Raw genomic sequence first — 23403 nt, 5'->3', positions numbered from 1 at the left:
TCAATACCAACTACATTTATAAACAATTAGATGCTCATTGGAAAATTAAACTATTCCTCAAATATGTGTGCTATTTAGTTGTCAACTGCTTGCTGGGTTTCTATCAAACAGAGATTCTATTTATATTCCGCATCCAAGCCATTGGAAAATTAAATTACTCCTCAAGTATGTGCTATATTGAGCTGTCAACTGCCTGCATGTATTTCTATCAAAAGAGATTTTATTTATATTCCGCATCCAGAAAACAGTCTGAGGACACCAACAGGACTATGCAAATCAGTTAGAAAGGTTTGCTTCTCTTCTAAGCAATGCAAAAAGATGGATTCCCTAGCTGCTCCCACCATCCCACTTTGAGTTGCATACTCCAATGCCATTTCTATGTCCATCTGGAACCATAAAAAGTGCTTTCAAGCTATTAGTATGTATACGAACCATTATAGCTTATTAACCTTCATCTCTGACCATGCATGCACAGGTAATTTTGAAAGTAACTTGAAATCTAGACAATTCTACAAAGATAAAAAAAGTCGAAAGAAATAGGTGTACCTGATCCACATGTTGACTCAACTTCTGTTTAATTAAACCTTCTGTGACATCACGCGAAGCAACCTTCTCAAGGAGCTCCTTATCTTCTTCGTCATATTTCTGTCTCTTGGACTTGTGATGCTCTGACATTGTCAGCAAAGTATCATATATAGCCCGAGAAACACCAGGAATGTACCTGTTATAATACAAATATTAGCCATATCAGAACTTGCTCGCATGAAACCTAACAAAAAATACAGATTCAATCATGTACTTCACTAAAGCCTTCTTTCTCTCTTGCTTGTCCCATGCAGCTTGTTGTCTTGTAATTTTTGCTTTCAATTGGTTGCAGCACTGCTGAATGGCCATCTGCAATAGATGAAAGAAACATATTATGAAAAGTTCATAGAATAGCTAGGACGCCTTAGATCTTCAAATTTAATTTGTGAGACAGCTAAGATTTCAGCTTTTTAACCTTCACAGCAGAAGCGATTTCTTCCACATCATCTCCAATGTATTCTTTACCAGTTCCTTTGAAAGGTATCTTTGTACTTACAATGCTTACAAAAACTCCAACCTTATCCTGGTTCTCTTTGATCTTATAATTGCTCCAGCTGCGACATTATTTTCAAGTAGTGATTGCATGCCCAATAAAAGATCTACCAACAACACAAGCTTTTGCACTTAATCACTCCAATAATCTAGGAGACATACTTTATGCGCTTCATTGCTGTCCGTGTTACAACATCACCTCCCTGCTCAAACAGCAAAGGTATCCTATTTGCAAATCTAAATATATTCAGGCCCTGTATGAAACATTACTGACAGTAAACAACTGTTACGTAAGGTTTTTTTATCAAACAACATATTTATTACCGGTTTCACATCCCTGCCTCCTATACTAACACCAGCTTCAACAATAAATGGATGTCCTTCAAATACCTGCGGACTGATGGATATGCAAGAAATAAGGCAACAGGAATGACGTAAGAAAAAAATGCATTTCTGATTCTAAAAGCATCCTAAGAAGAGAACACGGTCCTGAGAATAAATATGAGCTATCGTTGAGAGATCTTGAGATTTTTACCTGCCTTGATGAGTAGCAACCATATCTGGATGCAACTCCTTTAATATACCAAGTCTCAGGTTATATTCCCCTGCTGGGCTGAGGCACTGACAAGCAACATTCATTTAGTAATGCATCTTGATTGTGAACTTCTTTACAGATTGCAATATATCATGATTGGCATCTTCAGTATAAGATCTACATATACAATAACTTATAAAGATGTAGATGGACATTTCCCAAGATAAAAAGAACCCCTCAAAAGTAGAAAGGGAATGCAAAAAATAGAAATATGAAGACAAGCTAAAAAGTGCAAGGTCATCAATTTTATCATGCACATCTGATGCAAGTAAAATTGATAAATCAAGGAGATACAATGAGATGATTACAAAATGGCCGTGAAGAAAAATTTCCCTTTATGGGGGACAGTGTAATCTACTATACCTCTCCACTTGGTTCATCAAATTTTGCTTGTCGAAAGAGTTGATGGATACGAACAATTTGCTGGCCTGTCAAGGATTTCACAGGCATCTTTGGTGAAAAGTCAGGACCCATCTCTCCTGGAAAAATATATGACAGCTAGTAAATGAAAATGACGTGTATGGGCATCCACTTCACTTCCCGATTCTCTTGATTCCATCATACCGATAAGGCGTTCAGCATATGCCTTGCCAATGTTAGTAAATTCATGCTGAAGAAACTGGATGAGGTTCAATTTTGTTGTTTCAGTGATTAGGCGTTTTATAAGAAGGAGATCAACCGCAGATGGGTGAAACTTGGTCTCCACCGGTGCAGGAGGCATAACATCTGTCCGTCGTGTAAACCGAATGGTCATATTTTTGCTGTCCATAAGCATATCGACAATCAGAATTCTAAAAAATGTTAGCACCAATACAAAAATTAACGGGAATATTTTCAAACAGGTTAGCACGATATCTGCAGCCCCTGTCACCAAACAAAGATAAACAAAATAATCTGTAAATACTATTAAAAAAACAATCCTTACTCTGATGTTTCTGTGATGTATCTGAAAAGGAACTCAGAATAGGGTGTAATCACTGCCATTTGGCGCATATAGTTGATAATTTTAGACTAAGAATACATGCAGAAAAAGAAGAAGCATCAGTCATATTTAGCCAGATGAGTATGAGAAAAAGGCCACAGAGAAGAGTGGAACAAAGAACTACACGATAAGTTGTCCAGTTTCCCTCGATAGTAACTGAAAGTTCTGCACCATGCCATTTTGATGTATTCTCTTTCTTCTCATGTAAGTGTATATGTGGGATGTTCCTGATGCAATTAGAAAACTTTCTCAGAGAAATATGAGGCTAAGTACATTCAGTCACACCAAAAGATATCTCAAAATTTAAACCTATAAATGTCTACATGCCAGCATAATTATATGCATTCAATCATGAAACATACTTGTGAATATCTATATCCAGGATGCAGTGAGAGACAAAATTCTGCCCCTTCATTGAAGCTATTACATCAATAGGTAATCCTGTACTCATTTTTGCCCAAATCAATGCCTGCAAAATAGAATTTTGGATCTACTCAGCAAAGGAGTGAATATACTGGTAAAACTACAGTAAGTGTGGTGGGTAACAACATGAAAATGGCTAAAATCAAGATTGGTTTACGTTCGAGTCTATTATTACCATCTTAGCTCCTAATCCAAATTTCCCTCGTGTCTGCCTGAGGCCATACTTTGTACCAGAGAGAACTGCATCCCATCACAAGAGCACAAGAAATTCTTACATATAGATCATTGTGACATTCTGAAACCCTTTTTCTACGAAATGGCAATGAAATCTATTCAACGGACAATTTATCTTCAAAAAGAAGCGCAAAATATTTATCAATAGAAATAACAATATGACATGCACAGGACATTGGCATGCTTATTTGTAAGTAAACGACAATGGAAGCCAAACATTTTGCATTGTGGAGATGCATTGCTAGTACATTTCCCAATGCACAAGGATATGGATGGAAGTCAGCATGTCGCTCTTAAACAAAGGATACCAATATGCACTAGAGGCATTGGAGGAATGCTTGTACTGTACAAAAAGGATCTCCATGACAGTGCATGTTGTCCATAAGGAAGCAGAAGTGTGTTATACGTAAACAAAAATCAACAGAGATCTTAGAGAGCTATACATTGCGATTGCTACTTTCCACCTTTATATTCGAGCGAGGTTTGCACCTCTTAAAGAATCACCATATTTACCATGATCCAATGATATGATGAGATTTCTAGGGGATATAATACTATTAGGAGACGAACCAACTATGTTTGACACAAGTGAGGTCATGTATGGAGAATCTATGAGTGAAGTAACAGAATATGGCAAACAATTTCTAGCCTTGGGAAGTGCACATGGATTTGTGATATATAATGGTTTGTCATAATGGATCAGATAATATGCTTTTATTATCATCCATAAAGAGACGAGGACTAAGTGATGGAACCTGAGTACACAAGTTTCCTTTTTAAGAAGGGATATTCATATTTCGAAGCACAAAGTGAATATGTGTGAATAAGCCTTTAATGCCATACCTTATATGCCTTTATATTTGAAGCATTTTGATGCCATAATGCAACTTCAATACCTACCTTGTGTTATTGAGTGCAAAGGAGTGTGAGAGCTCTATGAGAGTTAATACTCATGTTGGTAAAATGGTAATGATATAAGGTTGAATACGATCGATAGGCATTCTTGCCTTATATTGAACCTGAAGAGAATATGTGATCGGCCACAAGCGGTTCACAAGTACAATGAGAAAACAATAACCGAAACCCCTGAAGACAAAGAATGCGTGGACACAGAGACACAAGATATTAACATGGAAACCCTGAATTGGAAAAACCACAGGAGCCCACAACCTCCAAACAGAATGACTAAGTGGATGAGTATACAAGAGACTCAAGGCAACAACCTCAAGCTCGTCTTCATCTTACAGTTACAACAACACTCACTCTCTCTGCACTTTGCTCACTCACAATACACACACACGTAACAACTTTGTACATCTTAACATAATGATTTTCCCTTCGTGTATTTATACGTATACACAAGTATGGGCTATTTACAAATGTAGCCTCTAATCAGCTACGGCCTAGTCGGCATTCAGGTCTATGCCGACCTTCATCCGATTCAGCTCTACAACTCATCCCATCCAGAGGGACCAGTTATCCCAACAGAACCCAACATTCAGGGTTGATGTTTGCAATGTAATACTTTAAATTTGTCTTTTTAGCATCTTCCCACTTCTTTTTAGTGGTTTCATTAACCTTTCCTCAATAACTATGTAATGCATAGCATCGTAATTGACTCATTCAAGTGTGGCATGAATATGCAAATGTACTATACGGTATCCCTAGGCAGCTCTTGCTCCCCCACCTATATGGCTCACATCTATGTGAATCCACATTTTTTACTCCACAAATGCAGCTATAACATTACTACACTAAACTATATGGCTCAACCCAAGAGTCAGAATTGTGTAGGCAAAGAGGATAGACACACAGGTATTGGATAGGAAAATATACTTTGCATCATGTATTGACCCTCCATGCCCTTAATGAGGATGAAAAGCCCATCAAACGAGAATTTATTGCTATTTAGTGGATCTCTAAAAAGCCATCAGCATGATCTGTGCACTTGATTCATGTGGCTGCTAGATGCCCTTGATGTCTCCATATGTATGCAATGGGCAATCTATGCACTATGAATCCATGTTAGGAAAAGGCCCATCTCCCAATGGGTTGTCAGAGGCTATAGCTAGTACAATTGGAGTAAAATAAAAATGCCAACTATCACCAACATTACTATATGCTCATGACGTCGTGCTCATCTCAGACTCTCCCACGGGACTACAAAGACATTAAATGCCTTGAAAAATCATTTTGTACAGATAAAGATTTTTCAGTAAACCTAGAAAAACTCAAGTAATGGAGTTTAACACCACTAAGCATGGGTACCAATATCAGAACCAGAATTCTTCTTGGGAGAGGAAAATTAAAAGTAACATTCATAGGCCTTGGGTATCCTTATAGGAGGTTACCCTTACACTAGCACTAAGTATTTACAAGTCAAATAACTGAAAGATTTGGGAGACATGCAGTCTCAATGATTGCCCATTATAAGGACCAAAGCATCAGTGCCCCATTTTATAATTTGAACACAGATGAGAGCAGCCCCAATAATAATCGAGGCCTTATTTCAATTAATGACCAGTATCCAACAGCTTTAGGAGCTCCCAGAATGAAGGTACTTATGGTGGCAGTTATGTCATCACAACAAGTTGTTGAACACGGCAATAATCATTGTTGTTATGCTGACACATAACAATGGTTCGAGTCACTAAGCATAAGCATAAATGTGTTACGCCATTCCAATATAGCTTGGATTGTCCCCATCAACCCATGACTAAATGGAAAAGAATAGAATGATTCAAACTGATATGATCTAATTGGATAACGAATGAATATGAACCAGTGACACATCTCTTGCTAGGAAGATTCCTCACTACAAGACATACTTTTTACACACCTCCGAGGATGGATTTATCATCAGGCCCTCTTATATGGACATACATCTATCCCATGCACTACGTAGTGTGAGAGGGCAGCAAAAAACCTCTTCACATTAGTTAGAAATTGAGGTAGACAAATATGCACTCACACATCTGGAGGAAAGGATCTGCCAATTGTGTTATTGAGGAATGGATCTGAAAAATACTCTGTTTCCCACTTTACAGTTTTTTTAAGAAATAAGAGGGAGATACCATTGCCTCTTTAAGCAAAGCCTACTATGCAAGGTACTGGTATACGAGAACCAAGGTGCTGGCGTTTATTCTTGCTAGAACTCAAGAAACACAAGAAGAATTAGAAGAGCCTATACAACCACACGATCTCATCAACAAAGAATAATTACAACTTTCTGTAGCCCCATCATTACTACTTGTGCTACCGAATACAACATTACAAAGGGGTTATGTATTAATAAATTGGGCTATAAAAAAATTTCATACAGATAGGCGCCAGATTCATCGCCCATGTTCTTATCACCCTTTCATCAACAAATAAAGGCCATTATATCTCACCATCACAGATGCTTCCCTCAATTCAAAGATCTCTCCATTCTGGAATGCTAGAGATCTTTCGAAGACAAAAGTTAAAATCTACCTAATTTGAAAATCTTAAATTCATACATAACAGGTTTCTTTAGTCACTTTTGCTTTATACTTAGTTACATTTGTTTTTGTGTGTTGTTCTCAAAGAGGAGACAACATTTAAGATGTAATTTATTTTTTTGGTTTTATAGGCCATTTGAAGATGTAATTTCTTGTTGATATATCTTTCTTTCTTTCATCCACCCTCGTTTTACATGGGAGGATGGATACACATCTCCACGTGCTCAACAATTTGGTTTGAAAGTCAAAACTGTTACAAATTGTACTAATGATGAGCATTACAGTAAGACATTAAGGGAAAAAAATGGATTAAAGGTGCTTAACCACATGTACATCCCTTGAATGATAGACATGAGAAACATGAAATACCATTGGTATTCCATACCACCAAATGTTACCTTATGTTATACCTTGGTAATTGATTAACCAATCCAAAGAAGAAAGCTTACCCTCACCAGTAGAGTCTAAACAACATCTCAAGATGTCATAATGAAGGGGGTATAGCCAGCCCCCTTCATACAGCCCAACACCTAAAGTTCCCAACCACCACGTGTTTACACATGTCATAGGTCCTTATGGGTTTGTCCCACATCCAAGAATTGAACCATTAAAATTGGCTTTGGAATTGAACCTTAAGGTTATGCCTTTGATGTACTCATTGCATTCTTAGCAATGACAAACCAAAATCAAGGAATTTAGATTCTAGAACGTGCTCTTTCTCCCAAGTGGTATCATGCCAGTTGATCAAACCACTTAATTTTGAATTCTCAAATTTGTTTAGATCTCAAATGATTCGTTCAAGCATCGAGAATTTATTTTGAAAAATGAGGTTTAGAAGATAAAGCCTTGTTAATTACAGAATCTATTATCATTACTATGTTGTCGTAAAAGCAAATATGCTTTGTGAGGTTAACTAACACGAAATCATGATGAACAAACTCATCAACAAAGAATAATCACAACTTACTTTAGCCTATCACTCCTACATGCTACAAGTCAATCAAGGGCTACAAAAATGGGCTCCCAACCAGGACATAACGAGGGGGTTACAATAGATTGGGCAATAGCAATTTGTTGTGCACGTATGCCCCAGCCTCGTGGACCATGGTTTTACCATCCATGTCCTCAACAAATAAAGGCTATTATTTCCCACCATCACATTTGCTTCCCACGCTTCAGAGACCTCTCCATTTTGGATCAACTTATGTTAGAGATCTTTCGAAGATTCTGACTTGAGAATTTTACATGTACCAATAACAAGATTCTTTAGTCTCTTTTTATCTCTTTTTATCTCTTTTTTTGTCTTAGTAACACTTAAGATGCAATCTCTTAATTGGACTTATAGGCCATTTTCACATCTTAAAAGATGTCAATGTATCTTTCTTTCATGCATGAATTGGAATGTCAAAGCTAGGAATTTAGTAGGTTCACAAAACAAATCAATTGTAATGAACATTAAGAAACACATTATTAGACAACAATATGCATAAGAGTATTGAATCATTCTGTAAGGACAATGTTTGGGGGGATGTAAGAGAACTAAGATCACTTAAGTGCAAAGAACGCAAACACTTTATAATTGCTGCCCAGCTCTTAATTTCTTTTGTGTCAGAAGGGGATGATGATAATACGAGAAAAAGAGAAATACCTCTACCAAGCATATTGGGAATGTCATCATGAGGCATTCCTTTCCCATTGTCCTAGAGTTGGATAATACAAAGTACAAAAACATTTATAAATATCATTTCAGAGACCATGAACTTTCCAACCAGCAAAATCTTGTTTTGAAAAATTGTACCTTGCAAGTCACTTTGAAAAAGGAAGATTCTCCTCGTGATTTCAGAGTTTTTTTTGCAACGGTTTCTTTTACCTTTTTACCAGATGCTACGATTTTAGCTTGCTTCTCTTGTTCCTTAGCCTCCTTAGCTAGGCGTTTCTGCACAAACATTCCAAGTTTTTGTATTTACGATTTGTGAGATACTGCAACATATTATCAAGACTAATTACAGTTCACTCACATCTCGTGCTTTCTGAGTCTCATAATCATCATACAATTCTGCATCAATTCTTTCCCGATCTATGAGGCCAATTAAAGTATTGAATTTAGATTTGCTGATCTCCTCACTGCCCATAAAAGTCAGTTGGCCAACTTTTCAGTGTCACAAACAATTACAATCAAATGCATGAGTAATGTCAATGAGAAATCTCACATTGTTACTTCAATCACGGGGAGTTCTGCAATAGACTCGGCTGAATCAAGGGCATTTTCCACAAGTTCTCTTACAGTTGTATACAGACTCTTACCTGGCTGTAATAAAATAAGTCATTTAGAATCCCAAATTCCAATACAAACATCTTTTCAGCCTAGAAATTAAGTGTATGCAAGTGAGCGAGTGAATTGAACTGAAAGTTAGATAGATGCATTGACACATATATATACACATTCATGCCCCATGGAACCCAAAAAATAATACATTTTCTTTCTTAAAAGAGATAAAATAAAACAAATGAAATGAAATGCAACATAAACATCTTGAAAAGGCCAACATGACCTACGAGATCAAAAGCTACATACATTATCGAGGCAAGATGCAATATATACATCTAAGGGACATCGTTAGCATGTCAAACTATGGTCGATCCTTAATCGAGATGCTTTCACTTGCATGAGTTAGCGTCTACAAGAAATATACAAGACAATTAAAGGGAATTTTTATGCAAGATAAGTCAAGGGATTTCCTATGCAAGTCCAAAACTGTGTCGAGTAGTTGACTTGCGATATTTCTGGGTTTGTGTGATATAATATCTATGCCTGCCTTTCCAACCTAAATACTCAATAATGTAGAGTGTGCTATGCTAGAGTGGCAATATGGACATGACCATGTCCTTCATTCCAAATAATTATCAATAACTTGTCTTTCTTAAGACTCCAAGCCTCCACCAAAAAGAGATAATCTTCTCTATATAATAATTTAGACTTTAACCTGACATTAGTATCATATGCCAAATACATTGTTATAATTTTGGACTCATAGATCATTTGATATTTAATTGATGTTGATATGACATTTTATTTCATTATACCTTGTTCACAATCAAACCATAGAATAGCTTACATTATCAAAGCCTGCTATGTTTTTGTTCTCAGAGAAAAACTCTGCTGGTGATTCTGCAAAATAGACAGATGAATATTGACTTCTTGTAAAACACCATTTGCATTACAAGTTTCAGACTGAAAGCTAGGCTAATATTAAGCATGCAAGTATCAACAACAAAGTTCATCAATTGCATCACCAATTTTTATAATTGCCTCTCGATTACGAAAATCTGATTCCATTACCAAATTCATACTTAAGTCACTAGGTTAAGAAACATCATTGCAATTACACATTTCATATTTTTAGTTTGATTAACATCAAATAAGCATGAATCAGAAACAAAGTTTCACATTTAAGAAAAATGTTGCATTTAGGAACAAGAACCACAACGTGACATGATAACAAATACATACATAAAGTTCACAATATCAACAACAAGCAATTCTGAGGTCTCGAGAAATTATATAGTTTAGGATTAAGAACTGCAAAGATATATTAATGTATGCACGCATCTCCGGCTTGAAGAAGGAAAGGGAAAAGAATCAGAAGAACATGCATTACTTGAATTTACCCATGTTTGTGATCTCCATGGCCATTTTTGGCATCAAGTATATGTCACTCTCTCTCTCTCTCTCTCTCTCTCTCTCTCCATGGACTTTTCTTGCTAGAGCTCAAGAGACATCGGGAAAAGTTGTTGAAGAATACAGCCACACAAGCTCATCCACAAAGAACAATCACAACCTCCTTTACCCCCATCGCTCCTACTAATGCTACAAGTCAATCAAGGGATACACAAATGGGCTCCCGACCAGGACATAACAAAGTGGTTACAATTGATTGGGCAATAGCAATTTGTTGTGCACGTATGCCCCGGCCCCATGGATCACGACCTCAACACCCTTGTCATCGACAAATAAAGGCCATTATCCCACCATCGCAGGTGCTTCCCTCGCTTCAGAGACCTTTCCATTCTGGATCGACCTATGCTAGAGATCTTTCGAAGACAAAAGTTACAATACATCTAGCTAGAGAATCTCACATGTGCCGAAAACCAGTTTCCCTTGTCTTTTTTTATCTTATTTACTTTTATATTTACGGAGTAATATTTATTTTATTTTGATTTGTTGCTCTCAAAGACAAGACAACACTTAAGATATAATCTCTTGTTTGGTCTTATAGGCCATTTTGGCTTCTTAAAAGACATTAATCTCTCTCTCTCTCTCTCTCTCTCTCTCTCTCTCTCTCTCTCTCTCTGTGTCTCTGTCTATTGTTTCCTTTTTTTATTTTTTCTACTATTTCCTTTTCTTTATGCTTTTTTCTATTACGTTCACGTTCTCTTTTGATTTTCTAAATTCCCTACAGATATGTAATGATAACAGTCTTAATGCACGAGGTGTCTTAAGAATTGGTATCGATTACTTAGATGGTTTTACAGCTATTTATCATAATGACACGAAAGAAACATAAAAGCTCTAGGTTTCCTCCGAATATCCATGGTGATGATATGAATACAGAGAAGAGAGAGGGAGGGAGGGAGAGAGCTTACTTTGTTTGAGGGAAGCTTCACCTCTGGAGGCTACCTTGTGCTTCGCCTTCGTCTGATCCTCCATCGCCACTGTTTTCTTCTCTGTGTCTCCTGCCTGCGGGGAAGAGTGGTGGTTTAGCTCGTAGCAGTGATTTTAGTGAGGCCTTCACAGTCTCCACATGACATTATTATGTTACTGTCATTCACACACATTGGACGTGCCATTTGCCTTGAACCTGTTATTTGTTGCAATGAGGAATGGCGTTTTTCTGTCCATTTCTGGCCCACTTTGGACGATTTGGGTAAAAACCCAGACATTGATGACATGCGCCTGAACCTTAACGTACGAATCGAGTCAACTGAAACCCTTACCGAGCAATTGGACTCACCCTGCTGTGACAACCTTCACATCCCTCAACCCAGATACCAAGATGATGGTTCCATACTTCAAAAACCATACTTGGTGTCCTTGACGACCTATAAAACATGAGACATGCTCTTCGAGGTGGTCATTTCAACTCATGGCATTCCTTTTATGTATAGGATTACTCCAATAAGCAAATAAAATAGATGGAAAGCAAAATATTGTAGCGTTGGAACATAATAAGATGTATTACCTCTAACTGTGGCACCACAAGTTTTTGAATATGTGACGCATCAAAGCCACCCTCTCATCATCGTTGCGCAACTAGGTCATCCATTGGAGTCGATAGGCTATGACAGTAATCGCGATAGAGCTAAACACTATCAGAACAAACAATGTGTTATCGCATTTCCCTATTGGTTTGCAATTATTTTCCTTCTAGATAGTAGAAAGGAGGACAGAAGAATGGTTTCTCATCAAAGGGCTACCTGAAAATCCATGACTAATGCAATAGCATACCATCACCATCTCAATCACCACTTCACCCTTGGTACCAACAAAGTTGTCGTGAAAGAAGGATCTCATACATATGAGTAGAGCCTTTGAGAAATCCCAACACCTTAGCCTCCTTGTTGAGCACCCTTAGAAACAAGGTGGTTGTTTCAGACATAATATTCCCTCTTAGCAATAAATTAGGATATTGCCATGGGCCCCATGAATACCATCCCATTGTTGTTCTCGACCAACGAGTCTCTTAACACGAATAGCCCAAAACCATTGAACTCCTATTACCACCAATCAACAGACATGCATTGTTGTCTCGTAGAGAAGTACACCCCAGGTACTTACCCAATAACACTACAATAAAGGTGGATTAATTCACATCAACACCTAATTAACTACCTTGGATTTTCTATCAAGTTGTCAAACTTATGTTAGATAGAACTATAATCAAAGAATAACATTTCACATTCACCATCTATCTCACTACTAACATGAAGTAGTTGAAAGTTGATCAACATACATGGGAGTAAGACCCCTTCGTACCTCATCCAATGCTACAAAGACTACACAAATAGTCAACAACCTGCTCATTGGCAACCCCCTACCCCATAGGCACAACAAACTAAAAACCATGTCATCCCAATACCAAACGACAATATATGCAAAGCTATATCAAACACCGAGCTCATAAAAGGGGTTGAAAGAGGAGTTGGTCACAGTAGAGCATTGGCCTTAGAAGCAACACCATGTTGCATAAATGATCGAGGTCAAACTTGTCCATGCATAACACAAGCAATACAAATCTTCAAAGTTGCATGGCTAGGTTCTTGCTTATGTGGTACAACTCAATAAACAATGTTCACTCATGATCAATTAACTAACACTAGAGATAACACGACGAAGTGGGAAACCAAGGTATACTAAGAGACCTTGCATTGTTACACCAATTTCTTCATAGCACAAGAGGGGTAGGATGTCATGCAAGGTTGTGAGCTTGAGGTAAAATCAAAGAAAATTCAATTGGGCATATGAGGAGGCTTTGTCGCCATTGTTGCAATGAGAGCATAAAGTCGTTGCATTGATTGTTTGATGGAATTGAGTTTATGTACTCTCGTGGATGGAGAGTTGGATGCAAGAACAATTGTTTTTCAAAGGAAAGGGCTTGAGAGGCTATGTTAGACACTAAGGCATCTTACAATACAACATTTTATAATAATGATGATATCATAATGTCCCACATAACTATGCATGATCTCAGTTGATCTAGTTATTTGGGAGCATTCAATTCAAGCATCATGTTTTCCTATATGACGTTATAAATTATTATGGGCCAGAATTCATGTTGAAGTTTTGGAGGCATTTGCATGAGTTTATATATTTTGTGAGCTCTCTTCTAGTTATCATCAATGGGACAAGGTTTGAGTGAGCACACAAATCAATTGATAAGGATTTAACTTGGTTATCCATGTACTTTTATTCATGCATGCATTGGGATACGAAATTGAACTACTTTACCAAGGGACATTATAATGGAATATAGAGGTCGATATATGACATTTTCTTCTCATAATATGTTTACTCTAGTCATAAGTGATCACGCTAATTAGCTAGACCATGGTTTCATTACTTCCATTCTTATTTGCAAGACTATATATAGCTTATACTAAACTAAGTACCATGTTAAGTATGTTAACATAACGACCTCATGGTCTCCTAAAGAGTTGACATATTCATCTCAAATATGTCCCGTTTGTCTTTTCCTTTTCATTCTCTCTCAATGTGCTAAAACGTCTTTGTAAACCATAGGTCACATTCCTATTAAGACATATTTTTTGTCAATTACATATGTGGGCTCAAATTTCATTAAGTACAATAACATTAGGTCATTAAATGACATTCAAAAGAAAATTCCAAAACTTAGTTGAAATGTCACTGGAAACACATTTCAAAGCCCGTATATAATCTACACGTATGCAAAATTTCCAATTCGGAGAAATGTGACACTAAGTGTTACTGAATGACACTGGAATGACATTTCCCAAACTTTGTCAAGATGACACCAAAGCTGCATTTCCAAACATTGTCAAGATTGATATAAGCTATGTACTTGCGAGAGATTGAGTTCGAACATCAAACCTATTGAAATGGCATTGGAAACCCATCACCAAACATTCATTGTATGGATCAATAAATAAGCTACGCATGAAGGTTCAAATGTCGCTAGTTACCAAATGACCTATGCGCAAGGCTCAAATCTAATCACCAAACGTTCATTGGATGGAAATCCATCATCAAACATTCGTTGCATGGATTGATACATAACCTATGCATAGATGGATACATCACCAATCGTTGCATGGATCGATACATAGCCTATGCATGGATGGATACGTCACCAATCATTACATGGATCGATACATAGCCTATGCATGGATGGATACGTCACCAATCATTGCATGGATGGATACGTAACCTATGCATGGATTGATACATTACCAAATAGTCATTGCATTGGAAACCCATCACGAAACATTCTATTGAAATGACATTGGAAACCCATCACGAAACATTCTATTGAACTGACATTGGAGATCCATCACGAAACATTCATTGCATGGATCAGTACATAAGCTATGCGTGAAGGTTCAAATCTCAATGGTTAGTTACCAAATGACCAATGCACCGAGGCTCAAGTCCCAATTGTTGCCACAAAATGACACTCCGGACATATCTAAACCTTTCTAAAGCTCCGGAGGGTTTTCGCCAAACACCATGAATGAAATAGCAGTGAATTTAGAGAGATGAATGGCGCGAGCCATGGATGAATGGCGAGCTCCCTTCTTCTACGCTTCTGCAGAAACCACTCTGTACTTCCATCTTCGTCGACAACAACTAACTGCTTCTCCTCTTCTTGTTCGCCATGGCAATGGCAAAGAAAAGACATTGCAACAAGAAACAAAGTAATGACGATGACAACAAGGAGCTTCTCTATGATTAGGCCCTATCGGTCTCGCTTCATCCATCGCCATTCTCGAACTCTTCTCTACATCATGCACCTTCGTGATTGGGATTCTTCCTTAGAGAGAGAGCTCTCTACTTGTGGAGCCATCCTCACTCATAACATTGTAGACCAAGTCATGGGATGTATACCGAGCCCTCGCCTTGCACTTCAGTTCTTCATATGGTCTGGTGAACAAATTGGTTTTCCACATCCTTCTTCTCCTTCGAATTTCGACATCTTACGATGGTATGCTCGCAAATCTCAAACACTTGTCTTTTTGAACATTCTCAGGTCTCTAAGAAGGCCTCAATATTGTCTCTCGCCGTCAAAGATCAATGTCTTGATCCAAGGATATGGTTGGGCAGGCATGTTGGATCGATCTTATAAGGTTCTTGTGGATTCTCAAGGTTTCAGGAATGCATTCTTGGTGAATTGCTTCCTCTTTTCCATCATAAAAGAACATAGGTATGACATGGTTTATGATGTTTATGTGGAGATGAAGAAGTGGCATGTGAATCCACCTTCTGTTTGCATTGAAAAGCTTATTTACGGATTATCTAGGGCAGGAGGAGTTAGAAATTGCAATGAAGCGGATGAAATTTTTGGTCGGATCATGAGATTAGGGCAGGTTCCCAATGCTGAAGTTTGTAATGCTTTTACAGTTGCAACTAGCCAATCTGGTAAACATGAACGAGCTTTCGAATTGTTTGTATATATGAAAGAACATGATATTGTTCCAGAAAAAGCCACATTTGGTGCTCTTGTGGAATGTTTGTGCCATTGTAAGCAACTACAGAGGGCTTCAAAGCTTATTGAGGAGATGAACCAATTGGGTTATAGCATGGATATCAAGATTTATAAAACCCTTCTCGGTGCCCTCTGAATGATCATATTGAAATTTAACCAACTCTAATAGAGAAGGATTTTTCTTATATTACTTTTATGGAAAGCTCCTTTATTATATGCGAGATTAAAGACACAGAAGCAAATTTCACACTAACTGAGATGATGGGCAAATAAATCCATCTGTCATTGTTGTTTTGAAAATATGTTGCTCCCAGGGTTCATGTTTTACGGTTTAGGTTCAAACCTGAATGGTTTATGTGAAAGAGCAATTTCAAATGCATACTTTGTGGTGACTTGTTCACAAGCTTGTTAGTCAATTATTCCTCTTGATTTGGAAATATGTTTGTTCTTGAATGGTTCAAAATATTAGAATGGGTAGCCCTTCAGCATGGTCATAGGTGCAAGCATATTAATTGCTTTTTCTTGCTTTGAAATACATGTTGATCCTTGAATGGTTATCCCACCATCATGCCTCGTTGTGGTACACAAGCTTATTTATATCTTGTTCCTCCTACCTTCTTTTGTTATTTAGTGTACTTGAATCTAATTGTGAGTTCCCTTCGGGAAGTTGTTCCCCAGAAATGCGGTTTCTTTGCTTCATGGGTGAAAAACTTCTATTTTTTTGAATGATAATACCCCCATCATGCCTTGCTGTGGCACACAAGCTTATTTATTGTTTGTTCCTGCTGCTTTCTTTTGTTATTTTAGTGTGAAAAACTTGAATCTAATTGTGAGTTCCCTTCAGGAAGTTGTTCCCCAGAAATGAGGTTTCTTTGATTCATGCGCAAGTAACTTTTATTTTGAATGATGATCCCTCCATCATGCCTTATTGTGGTACGCAAGCTTATTTATTTCTCATTCTTCCTGCCTTTTTTTATTTTGTTTACCTTAATCTTATTGTGAGTTCCCTTCTGGATAATTGTTCCCCTGAAATACAGTTTCTTTGCTTCAGAGGTGAATAACTTTTGTTTTCTGCTCCTGTTCACAAACATTCTCTCAGGAGTTCTATCATCTCTGCTTCTCAATACTTAGCCTTTGATAGTGGCCATGGAGGTGGTTTTGTTCCATGCTTCATTGTTGTTATACTAATGTTGTCTTTAGAACTTGCAATAATCATCAGCCGTTTACGACGAGAGGATTCATGATAGATGTATTGTTTTTATATGCAATTAGACGACAAATAAATTTTGACATGTAATGTCATAAGTTATACATCTACTCATATTTTTTATGGAAAAGTGTATTGTAATCTAAAGCTTCATGCATGGCATATTTAGTGTGTGTGAAACAAATTTGTAAACGTGAAAAAATGTTTTACAAGACGAATTTGACAAGCATTCAACACTTAATTATGTAAAGACATAGTAATTTTCTTTTCTCCTTTTTAAAGATGAGATCAGGAGGATATCTTTAGTGGCTATCCCACAACTCTTTACAAAATGTATACAATTGAATGCAGATATGGGATAGTGTGCTCTTAGGTTTGGAACCTAGGAGGGTTGCTCCAAGAATTGTTTCCTCCAGGGGTGTAGACACACTTGCACAAATTACAGGTGATGACTACAAAGATGGTGGGGAAGGAAACATTGCTTGACATTTAGAGATGAATATAAATTCATTCGATGGGTAATCATTCTGGTTTGGGGAGAGAAGGCTCACCAACAATAGTGTAGACAATTATCTGAAAGGCTTGCAAAACTTTTATATAATGAATCTATGATTCAAATTATAGCCTTTTTTATCATAGCGCTTAAAGGAAATTTCATATCTTACTCTTGCAATACTTCATGATATGTTTGCCTTGTTATATACACTTCATCGATATGATACATATTTTCTTCTTCTTTTACAATTGATTTCCTTGTCTAATCACATTAGCTTTGTTTCAAAAAAGATTACATCTACTAATCATACATGGATGAGAAAACAAAATTATTGTTTAGTGAAAGAAGGCATTTTATCGCTTCTTCTTCAAAGAATGCATTCGATTGAAATGATACTTGTAGATATGAAAGGGTGGAGAAATGTCTAATATATAAGTATACAAGGACACAAGATTTCTTTACATCCCTAAATTATTCAATATTTTTTTGCTTGTGTTAAACAATACCCTTCATAAAACCTTCCTAAGGTGTTCCAAAAATCAAGACTTTGAAGCATGGATCTAGCATGATTCTTTTCAGCATTGTAAGTTCATTCATGACTAGAACTAGTTCTAGCACTCATCTTAAATTTCTATAGCCTCCTAAGTGCATGTAAATGAAGTTCATTGGGCCAAAGATAGGACCATTGCTTTGTAAACATGGATGATAGAAGCTATTGATCCCCATGTAATATCCATGATCTTCTAATAAGCTTCCTCCCCTATTGATTACATCTTCCCCATTCTCTCCTTCGTTAAGTCAGGTGATTAGCTGAAGATAATTGCTCTATCAATGGACATGAATCAGAACTGCAATTTAAATATAGTTTTTTATTTTTTTCCCCATATTTCACAAAGCTTCAATGGAATAAACAAAGAATCAAGAAGATAAAGCACATTTAAGAAACTTCCAATCCAAGTATCTTTCAAGATTTCACCCAACCTCAATGGAATCAACAACAGGGCCAAAATGAAGAGACTTCTCAATTCAGAGTAAAGTTCCAAATACAAAGAAGCGAAAAAGGGAGGCAATACCTTTTTCTGTTTGTTTTATGTTAGCTTTTTCATTATAAGCCTATCCAGGTATAAAATTCACCTTGCATTGTGTTTATTATTTATGTTCTGTTTTTGATCCTGCAACTGCTGCAGTTGTGGCTGCAGTCATAGCTGCGGTTGCCATCCCAACCTTTGCACCTCCTGTAGCTTTTATCACAGCAGCTCCTTTGGCAAATATTGCGACTGCACCAGCTGCAATTGCCCTCAATGCCACAGTTAGCTTAGCCTCCATTATGTCACTGGTTGCAAAATAGAACGTCCCAAAAAAGATGTCAAATGAACTTTTCTTAAAGGGCAGAATTTATAATGCATATGAAAGAGAATTCTCTCTCTATCACTACTATATGCACTACATCATTAGATGCCACTGTAGAATGTGGAATTTGAATGCATGACCTTCTGCTGGTCGCTTCTGGTAAACATTACCAACCGAGCAACAACCATCTGCAATACATCTCTCTCTCCAAACAACTTCACCACCATTCAAGAGATAATGGAGAAAACTGATTAATGACACTTTGGCCAAAGCTTGCTCAAGCTTCAAAAGCATCGGGAATCAACCCTTATATTACCACACAAAACGCAATGGAATCACACATCAGTAACTTCTTCCATAGGCCCACACCTCAACTAACAATGTGCTCAGGTGTCATCGCAATGTGAGGTGAGGAATGCTGCTAACAACGGAGACTGCAATTACAAAGATCCTTGGCACATGGGCCATACCAGCGTTGCGAATCATTGCTTGCCTTGTCTGATCTGCCCGGGGACACCACATGCACTTGATGAACTTCATCATAGACTCCCTCCACCGCATAACCAACCTTGGATGCTGTCCACCCTCCAATTACTCATCCCATACATTCAATTATACACTTCATGCTTGTGAACCACCTCAAGAATCATTCCATAACATGCATTAAGATCATTATCATGGATCTCTCAGAAAACGACAGCTTCAATTTTGATTTAGTATGAATAACTTGAATCTATATATATTTAAAATCATGATTTGTGTCACAGGACAATTTCAGCTTCTAGTAGATGTTAATACCTTTCTTTCTTCTTGTGGTCCCATTGGTCATGTTGGGCCCACATGAACATGAACATATCATCATCATCTCTCTTTCTAGACACACACAAGCAATGAAACATTGTAGACTTCTACATATTAACTACTTAGGAGGATCCAGTTCCATGTTCCTACTCAAGCAGTACTCAAGAGTCCCCAACGATAAACACGTCATTTGCCACAAAACTTTATAGAGAACTCCAGTTGGATGTTCCAGGCATTCACGGGTAGCAACATCCTGAGAGACAAAGTTGCTTACTTTGGACAATTCAGAGTATCATCATGCATGACCTTGCCGTCGACTTAGGGAGGCTAATATCGACGTCATTAGATATAGGACCTATGAGAGAGTTCACGAGGTTGACATATACATCTCTCCAGCCATAATTAAACTTGATCTCTCTACCTCTGTAATCTGCACTATACTCTTTGTCTCCTTTATGCTGAGCTAGGTTAGACCCATGTCTTTACTCTCACCCAGAAAGCAATTTCTTGAAATAGCTAGTATGAAGAGTAATACTTGCACCTTCAGTTTCAGTCACCTAGCAGAAAGGGGAAAACTTGCGTTTAACCCCATAATCAGTTTTTCCCCTTCTTTTAGTTATTGACTTGGTTCATCTATATATTCTTCTCACTACTTCCTATTAAATCTACTATCTTGCGATCATGGTCAGTATTTTGTGTGACTTCCATATAGTCTGCACAAAATCTACTCACCTCGAGCATTTTGAGGTCACATGGATGTCACATAGACCTTTACCTCGTTATACATGCATTCACAGACCTATCCCCGAGCATTTCTTTGTAAAGCTTACACCACTCCAAGTTCAGGACCCTACTGGTTCTTTCTCAACTACATGCCCATGATGGTCGTCAAGAGGGTTGGAAATTTTGAAGGATGGAACGTCACCGAGCTCCTCAAGATGTGCAACAAGGAAACACAATGAAAGGCTTTGAACAAGGAAATGATGAAAAGGTACTCCAGAAGAGAGCAAGGTCACTTGCTTTGAATGTATGATGTAACCAACTCTATAATCCTAGATGACAGAGTTGAATACTGCCCGAAGTACTTTGGTATAAGTTGAGTTGGTGTTGCTCAAGGAATTCATCCTTGACGAAGTGAAGAGGGTGACTTGGTGCGACTTCGACAAGTTGGCGGAGTCTGAAGGGAGAAATATGATGGTGATGACAGTGGTCAACAAGTTTGAGTGTCAATGGATGTATACATTCATCTGAGACCGGCTTTAATCTAGTCTAATATTAGTGTAGTTCATTTTTCTGTAAGAACTCTGAGGCAAGTATATCTCAAAACATTTTTTGTAGGAAGAGGGAGACACCTCCACAGAGCATTCAACCTGAAGTGCAGAGATTAAAACCAAGGCGTATGAATGAAACCAGATTGGAGAAATTATCTGATGTAATATGGTGGATTCAGAAAAAAACCAATTAATGGGACTAGTTGAATGGGCAAAATCCATCTTTCATTTTTCTTAATTGTAGCCCGTAGGTTATTGTCCACATCAAGACAATCGTGAAGGTCACAGGCTCATGCTGGGAGATCTCTACTACAGATGAATCCCATGAAGAGGATGCCAATCAAGTTTGTGATAAAGAATCTCAAATCAGCTGATTCTCCCTCTATGAAGAATCATCAACAAACATCACATTATGTGGCAATATTTGCTGGTGGTGGGGAAGCAACTTACATATGGGGATATGACTCTTACAATGGTATCTCATCTACACGCCTCTTGTAGTTCTTTGTAATTGCCTTTTAATTAGTTCGGTGCAGATAACGGATCCAGCTTGGGAGGAAAAGGTTCCCATGGTATTGAATTAAGATATTGGCTTCAGCAGTTCTTATTTTTGTTCACTGATTATTTTGGATTCCCAAATTCATCGTCGCTCATTAAGGAACATCGTAATCAACACCATTATTTACTGAGAAGCAGTAAAATGTGAAGTTCTCTTTTTGGTTCGATCATTATCATAAGTTTCCATTCTAATACGAACCATCATTTTTTAGCCACCATCATCTTCAATCAAGGTGTATATTGTACAAGTTCACATTTTGGTTCATTGATCGTTTTTTGGTACTCGTGGATCATCACCATCATCAAAATCAAGATCAATATCATTATCATTGATTTTTTCTTCCAATCCAATATATGATTTCTCCTACCGTCATCAATTACGTATTATATTGATACAAATTCTCCTATTGGCCTATTGATCATTTTTTGCACCTTGTGAATGATCACCATTATCTGGTATCAAATTGAACCATATGGTATGGCATCATACCATATCATACTGTATCATACAGTATCACTGTCATTGTCGTCATCACCATCAACCCCACCATAATCATTATCGACGTCTATCAAACAGTAAGATCTCTCGTGGCATCTTGCTCCCGTGACGGGTGTCAAAATATCGTCGTCATCACCACTACCAGTGCACCAGCAGCAGCAAATTGCCACTATATGGATTGCTTAACCAAAAATCATCCATTTCAGTACGTATCAATCAAAAAATAAAGAAAGACATACCTTCACAACCTTCTCCGTCTCCGGGAAGATGCAGACCCGTGTTTCGAGTGAAGCAAAGGAGACTGGAGACAAAGAGCACAAAGATCGCTATCCACGCTGAAATAATCGAAGGCAGGGAGAGCTCGATGCAAGGTCAGAAGATGCTTACGCTTGTTCTGGAAAAAGGAGGCAACACCTCTGGTTTTTTTTTCCGGCCTCTGGGAGGAGCAGTTGTTTGGTGCCTTCAAGAATTTCAAGCCCTTTCTGCGACAGATATTTATTTTCTGCACTACATATATCATATATGTATGTATATGACTACACATACACCAACAACAGATGCATTAGAATTTAGAAGTCTAGAACTTAACACTACACTAAAACTACAACATTACATACACTTGGGTTTTTAACATACTTCGCTAGTCTCGGTCATGAGTCCCCGAAGACTCATCGCAAATTCCATCTCTTCTACGCCAGTATTCGAACCCATTAGTCTTCATGCCACCATGAGCCTCATTAGTTTGGCCATCTCCTCCATCCTTCGACAACCACGTAACTTATCGGTTTTTCCAAATCAATCATAATTTCCTTCAGTAGAATGGAAGCCCGGAAATAGATTGCCATGGCCATGGGGCTACCTGCAAGCCTTTTTCCTTGGAGTTGCACAACACCAATCGTTGCTTAGTCATCTTGCGCGATGGAGTTGTATGTAATGGTTTTCGTTACCAAAAGACGAACCAAACGAAGCATTTTTTATAGGAAGCAACTTGACTAGTCTCAACTCGTTGTAGTTGTCGGCCATTGTAATGTTGTTTGAGTACTTTTTCCAATAGAATATGCCTTGTTAGACAAGTTAAGACTTGTTGTATGTAGGTGGCATTTGAAGCACTAATATCAATGGGACTAGTTAGAGAAAATTGCACTTGAACTCTGTAAATTGATCATGAGATAGAGGATTGGGAGCATCT

General features: G+C 37.7%; 3 protein-coding genes across 5 annotated transcripts; 1 reads left to right on the top strand and 2 right to left on the bottom strand.

Moving 5' to 3' along the window:
• Positions 1-189: 189 nt before the first annotated feature.
• TOP6B (topoisomerase 6 subunit B) lies at positions 190-11573 on the bottom strand. The gene is made up of 19 exons (XM_087321623.1): positions 11438-11573; positions 9910-9962; positions 9004-9101; positions 8812-8917; positions 8592-8729; positions 8442-8493; positions 3253-3317; positions 3017-3123; positions 2779-2881; positions 2598-2683; positions 2237-2433; positions 2036-2151; positions 1613-1698; positions 1402-1474; positions 1240-1331; positions 1001-1139; positions 800-894; positions 547-721; positions 190-386 (listed from the first exon to the last, which is right to left on the bottom strand). Exons 1-19 carry the CDS (start codon positions 11499-11501, stop codon positions 225-227), a joined length of 2007 nt encoding a protein of 668 aa, XP_087177749.1. The 5' UTR covers positions 11502-11573; the 3' UTR covers positions 190-224.
• A 3448-nt stretch (positions 11574-15021) lies between these two features.
• Positions 15022-16357, top strand: LOC147862817 (putative pentatricopeptide repeat-containing protein At5g65820). The gene is made up of 2 exons (XM_087320632.1): positions 15022-15468; positions 15577-16357. Exons 1-2 carry the CDS (start codon positions 15110-15112, stop codon positions 16166-16168), a joined length of 951 nt encoding a protein of 316 aa, XP_087176758.1. The 5' UTR covers positions 15022-15109; the 3' UTR covers positions 16169-16357.
• Positions 16358-18735: 2378 nt separating this feature from the next.
• On the bottom strand, positions 18736-22683 carry LOC147862816 (uncharacterized). 3 transcript variants are annotated; one of them, XM_087321829.1, is made up of 2 exons: positions 22454-22683; positions 18736-19068 (listed from the first exon to the last, which is right to left on the bottom strand). In XM_087321829.1, exon 2 carries the CDS (start codon positions 19059-19061, stop codon positions 18885-18887), a length of 177 nt encoding a protein of 58 aa, XP_087177955.1. In that variant the 5' UTR covers positions 19062-19068; positions 22454-22683; the 3' UTR covers positions 18736-18884. The 3 variants fall into 3 exon arrangements, with proteins under 3 accessions (XP_087177955.1, XP_087177954.1, XP_087177956.1); XM_087321828.1 differs by lacking the exon at positions 22454-22683 and adding an exon at positions 22216-22238; XM_087321830.1 differs by lacking the exon at positions 22454-22683 and adding an exon at positions 19556-19698.
• Positions 22684-23403: the final 720 nt, after the last annotated feature.

Source organism: Azolla caroliniana, unplaced genomic scaffold (assembly GCF_043228905.1).
Source record: "Azolla caroliniana isolate FFs.n. ecotype wild unplaced genomic scaffold, voAzoCaro1.0.p SCAF_6, whole genome shotgun sequence".
NCBI classification, from domain to species: domain Eukaryota; kingdom Viridiplantae; phylum Streptophyta; class Polypodiopsida; order Salviniales; family Salviniaceae; genus Azolla; species Azolla caroliniana.
This window is presented reverse-complemented; position numbering and strand designations above follow the sequence as displayed.

Excerpts from the sequence above, each read along its gene's own strand:
- TOP6B (XM_087321623.1), bottom strand. The coding sequence starts at position 11,501 with ATGGAGGATCAGACGAAGGCGAAGCACAAGGTAGCCTCCAGAGGTGAA. Across the intron at positions 9,102-9,909 it reads ACATAGCAGGCTTTGATAAT|CCAGGTAAGAGTCTGTATAC; the intron begins GTAAGCTATTCT and ends ATTTTATTACAG. Across the intron at positions 1,475-1,612 it reads GTTGCTACTCATCAAGGCAG|TCCGCAGGTATTTGAAGGAC; the intron begins GTAAAAATCTCA and ends CATATCCATCAG.
- LOC147862817 (XM_087320632.1), top strand. The coding sequence starts at position 15,110 with ATGGCGAGCTCCCTTCTTCTACGCTTCTGCAGAAACCACTCTGTACTT. Across the intron at positions 15,469-15,576 it reads GCACTTCAGTTCTTCATATG|GTCTCTAAGAAGGCCTCAAT; the intron begins GTCTGGTGAACA and ends GAACATTCTCAG.